Raw genomic sequence first — 5,110 nt, 5'->3', positions numbered from 1 at the left:
TTTTTATTGAATAAATAAATCAAAATAAATGGTAATACAGATTAATACTACTCGTCTTAAATAAGTTTATTTTATGTTAAACTAGTTATTTCAGTATTATGTGTAATACCTTTATTATTTATGTTACTTAAAACTCTTTTTCAGGTTTTTCATATTTCATTTATTTCATAGCTATTTAATTGATTTGTTATATGAATATATTAGTCAACTTTTATTTAGTTATTATTTTTATAACTTAAATATCGTTCAGTGTTTATTAATGATTCAACTTTATTAATTGATAACATTTAAAATGAAGTATTAATATATATTAATTTTTTTTTTGATTGATTTTTATTGAAGACTTTACAACATTTGACAATGAGTTATTCGATGTATCAATTATAGTTATTGAAATAATTATATGTTTATATTGTTTAGTCATAACTATTTTATTGTCTCATTTTCTTCTATTTTGAATATTCTTTAAACTACTCAAAGTATTAAATAAACCTCTAGATTCTTGGTTATTCATTTTTGTAATGCATGACACATGAAATAAATATATTTAGTTAAGCGCTTAGCATTTTAACTTTTTATTAACTGTCAAGTACGTCATTAATAAGTACTTAGTCAAATTATTTAACAATTAACATAATTCAATTCACAACCATAGCATTTAATTTTTTTTCAATTTTCTTATCTTATTCAAGAAAATAATTTTTTTACTATTTATTATTCTAATTATATTAATTAAATAAGAAATTATTTGTATTATTTGTATTAATTTTCATTCATAATGGAATGATATATTATTTTAATATTTAAACAATATCTATTTCACATATTCGAGTAATATTATGATAGATATGTCATCAAAAATAGTTGATATTTATTTATTTTGATTTTTCACTGTACAATACCTTCTTTCAGTTAAATACAATGGCACAATGTAATATATTAACCATTACTTTCATCATACTAAAAACTAAAATCATAAAACATAAATAAATATTCATTAATAAAACATTTCAGAAGAGAATTTCTACAAAAATAAAATTCATTGAAAATAATTTTAAGTGAATAATTATTCAATATATTGAAGAAATGAATAATTTTTTTTTGTGGAAAAATATATACTAATAAATAAAATATTAATAGACGTAATGTTCATAATTTATTTTCATTCAAACATTGTTATGAGTTTATTTAACTTGTTATGAGTTGATAAATGAATGAAATATATTTTATTAAAATTAAATGTATTAATTTTAATTATAGATATTTTTATTATCAAAAAAAATATTTATTATCGGTGACTCTTTTGCTTCATTGTTTTTTACTAGAATTATTAAGAAGACACAATTAGACAGTGAACTTCTTTTTGTACATTATAATATATTTTGATTCAAATAATAAATTATTATTTATAGTTATTTGCTTTCGTTCTTATCTAAAAAATGAAAATTGTTTTGATATTTTAGAATATATCAGAAATAAAAAATGAATTTATTATATTTATATTTGGTTTTCAACTATTTATTTTTAGAAATAATATAATTTTAAGTAAATACGAAAAAGTTAATACTATTAACAGTCTTGTGAATGGTTATTTTAATATTTTAATTCATATTGAAATGAAGTAGTTTTGAAAAAATTGTTTCTGTTTTCATTATAAAAGGTTATATTGAAAAAGGAAGAAGTATAAAAGAAAGAAGAAAAGGGAAGATTAAAATAAAAGAGTTTTCTATGAAAGAATAATCAATTTGAAATTTCTGATTTTAACAAGAAAATACAAAGTAAAATCGAGAAAGTATTTTTGTAATAAAATAATAAGAAGAAATGGTTTATAAAGAAAATTGTAAGTATAACAAGAAAATTCAACGTAGAAAAAAAAGAAAAAGAGTTTTAGAATAAAAAGGAACTGTTAATTAAAAAGTTGGATAAACGACTTTAAAATGGTTGTTCTGTTTTTATTTATTGTTAGCCTTTATGCTTCAAGTTGCCAAAGACCTATTACAATTCAAGAAAATTTTGATGATGTAATTGATTTGAGTTACAAAGGAGAAACCAATAAATGGAGTTGCCAACAAGTTGACTCTGAGGTACATGAAGACAAGTCAGTAATATTTCAATATACACCTTCTTCTAACAAAATGATTGAAATATCTACATGTTATGCACAAACAAATTTTGCAACAAGAATTATTATTGGAAGTTCTTGTATTGATGATGTAACTTCTTCTTGTGTTGGAGCTAATGATGGAGACCCTAATGGGCTTTGTGATGGACATAGATCTAAATTGATTGTAAATGTAAAAGCATCTCAAAGTTATTTTATTATTGTTTCTGGAGTAACTAGTCATGACAGTGGATCATTTAGATTAACTGTAAAAGAATATATTAATCCTACTAGTACTACATGTTCTAATGCATTAAAAATTAATAGTTTCCCAGAAACTGTTGATGCAACTATTTTATCTAGTTTAACTTATAGTGGAAATTATCATGGACTTTTGAGAGGTATGTGGTTTAAATTCAATGCTACACAAAATACTCATGTTATTGATACATGTAATAAAAATACTCAATACCCAACAACAATTTATCTTTATAAAAAAGTAACTACTTCAAATGGTTGTATGGGTGATGCACCAATTGCAGAAGCTACAGAAGGATGTGGATCATTTGCACGTTTATACTATGACAAATTTATTGTTGGAGAGGAATATTATGTATTTGTACATTTTACTGGAGACACATCAAAATCACCTGTTTCTGGGTCATTTGAAGTTACATTCAGAACAAATGGTGGAGATAATTACAAATGTACTAATTCATTTTCAATTTCCAAAAAACCATTTAATATAATTATGGATATGTCTGGATATACTAAAAGTACCTCACCTTGTTCTCTCAACACTCAACAAACTGGAATGTATTTTAGTGTTAGAGGAGATGGTAGAAGATATGCTATTCATACTTGTTTCACTCAAAGTTCAGGATCTGATCATACGTCACTTGAACTTTATTCAAATGGATGTGACAATTGTGCTGAAGTTAGCTCTAACACATGTGGTAATGATGCATTAATTAATGTATTCCTTGAAGCAAATCAATTGTATAGATTTAGAGTAGTTTGTACTAATCCACAATGTAAAGTTAATGTTGGGGTAATGCAAATTGATTTTAAAGATAATTATCTTTGTGAACATGCCAGACTTTTAAATATAACAACAGAAGGAGATCAATTCACTCAATACCTTATTGGAAGTAATCAAGAAAGTTATACTGTATTTGATTGTAAAGACAATAAAAAGAATCTTAAAGGAGGGTGGTATGAATTAAAAGCTGAAACTGAAGATATGAATATTATGCATGGAGTTTATACTTTTAAACCAGAACAATATACTGGATATCTTGCTACTCTAAAAGGGTGTTCAGAATGTATTAAATCTACTTTTGACTTATATGCTACTTCTGTTGAAAACATTAAAAAGGGAGAAAGTTTATTTGTATTTGCTACAACTATCCTTCGAGAAGGAAGTGGTAATGAGTTTGGTACTTTTATGTATTGGGCTGTAAAAAGAGATACTAAAGGAACGACATTTGATAAAGCATATGAAGTAACAGTTCCTTATTCAGGTATTTTTGGTATTGGAACTCAATTACCTGTTCAATGTTCTCATCTTAGATTCCCTAATTTACATTCATTCCCAGCAATAATTCTTAAATATGAACAACCAGAAGATACTACTTATGTTGTATCAACTTGTGGAAGTGAAACAGTAACAAGTACTATGATCGAAGTTTTATTTACTCAAAATAATGGAAATAGAGAATGTTATAATACAAATGATATAAATGAATGTGGATATGGTACTACGGTTACTTCTTCTGGTAAAGGTAGTAAATATGCACTTGTTGGTATTAACCCAGATGTTTCAGTAGAAAAAACAGTTACTAGAGTTAATATTTATGAAAATATTGCTGAAGAGAGTTCTAAATGTAGTAATGCTGAGACAATTACTATTCCAAGTACTTATTATTCATATACAGAAAAGGCACATTCATCAAGAAGTAAATGTGGAATTGTTGCTGATGGACTAAAAGGAAAATGGTTTGTATATACTCCAAAAGAAACAGAAAAAGTATTAATACAAACTGATGATGTTACTACTTTTAATACTCAAATTGGTGTTTATACTTCATGTGAAATGCTTACTGATTTATCTGTACCAGGTGATTGTTATAAAGGAACTAACTTTTATAAATCACCAGTAGGGCAACATGGTACGATATTAACAACTAGATTAGAAAAAGGACAAACATATTATATTTTTGTAGGAGGTGCTACATATAGTGATAGTGGTATGATGAGAGTTAAATTTGATTATTATGAAGGTGAATTAGATAATGAAGAAGATGGATTAAGTGGAGGTGAAATCTTTGGAATTATTGTTGCTGTTCTTTTCTTAGTTGTTATATTACTTGTTATTGGATTATTTGTTGGATATATTGGATATAAGAAATATCAAAATAAACACAATAAATCATCATTTGGAACTTTCTAATTCAAATTATTTTTGTTCTAAAGTTGTAATTCTCTTTCATTATCTAAGAAACATGAATTAAAGACTTCTTAATTCAGCAATTCTTTTTTGATAGTTATAAATCCCATTGTATTCTGTTTGAATGTTTCCTCCCATTTTCCCATAAAATTTAATTGCGTCTTGTGCATTTTCATGTAAATCTTTCTTTAATAAAGCAAGTTCTTTTTGTAAAAAGTTTAATCTTAATTGAGCTGCATTTTTTGTTGATGCATTTATTTGTTCTTTCAATTCATCTTTCAATGATAAAATTTCTAGCTCAACTTCTTTTACTTTAATTTGTAGTATTTGAACTTGTCGATCTAAACTATACATTTCTGACATTTTATCATCTTTTTCTTCAAATGCTTGTAAGTCATAAAGAGTTTTAGGATTTCTAGGTATATTAACAGAGTATGTGAATGTAATAAAAAGGAGTGTCAATAACATAATGTTGATTTTCTTGATTTTTATTCTTTTTATTTTATTTTTTTATTTTTTTTTTGGTAAATCAAAACATCAAAATTAAATAATAAAAAAGA

At 24.7% G+C, this 5,110-nt stretch overlaps 2 protein-coding genes across 2 annotated transcripts; one reads left to right on the top strand and one right to left on the bottom strand.

Moving 5' to 3' along the window:
* Positions 1 to 1,937: 1,937 nt before the first annotated feature.
* Positions 1,938 to 4,553, top strand: ENU1_109300 (hypothetical protein; the record flags this gene model as incomplete). Its single annotated transcript, XM_008859509.1, has 1 exon — positions 1,938 to 4,553. The coding sequence occupies one exon, from the start codon at positions 1,938 to 1,940 to the stop codon at positions 4,551 to 4,553; it is 2,616 nt and encodes an 871-aa protein (XP_008857731.1).
* Positions 4,554 to 4,610: 57 nt separating this feature from the next.
* Positions 4,611 to 5,018, bottom strand: ENU1_109290 (hypothetical protein; the record flags this gene model as incomplete). Its single annotated transcript, XM_008859508.1, has 1 exon — positions 4,611 to 5,018. One exon carries the CDS (start codon positions 5,016 to 5,018, stop codon positions 4,611 to 4,613), a length of 408 nt encoding a protein of 135 aa, XP_008857730.1.
* Between the last annotated feature and the right edge of the window lie 92 nt (positions 5,019 to 5,110).

The sequence above is a fragment of the Entamoeba nuttalli genome, assembly GCF_000257125.1.
Source record: "Entamoeba nuttalli P19 unplaced genomic scaffold asmbl_4671, whole genome shotgun sequence".
Lineage (NCBI taxonomy): Eukaryota > Evosea > Mastigamoebida > Endamoebidae > Entamoeba > Entamoeba nuttalli.
The sequence above is the reverse complement of the archived record's forward strand: the minus strand, read 5'-3'. Positions and strand labels throughout refer to the sequence as shown.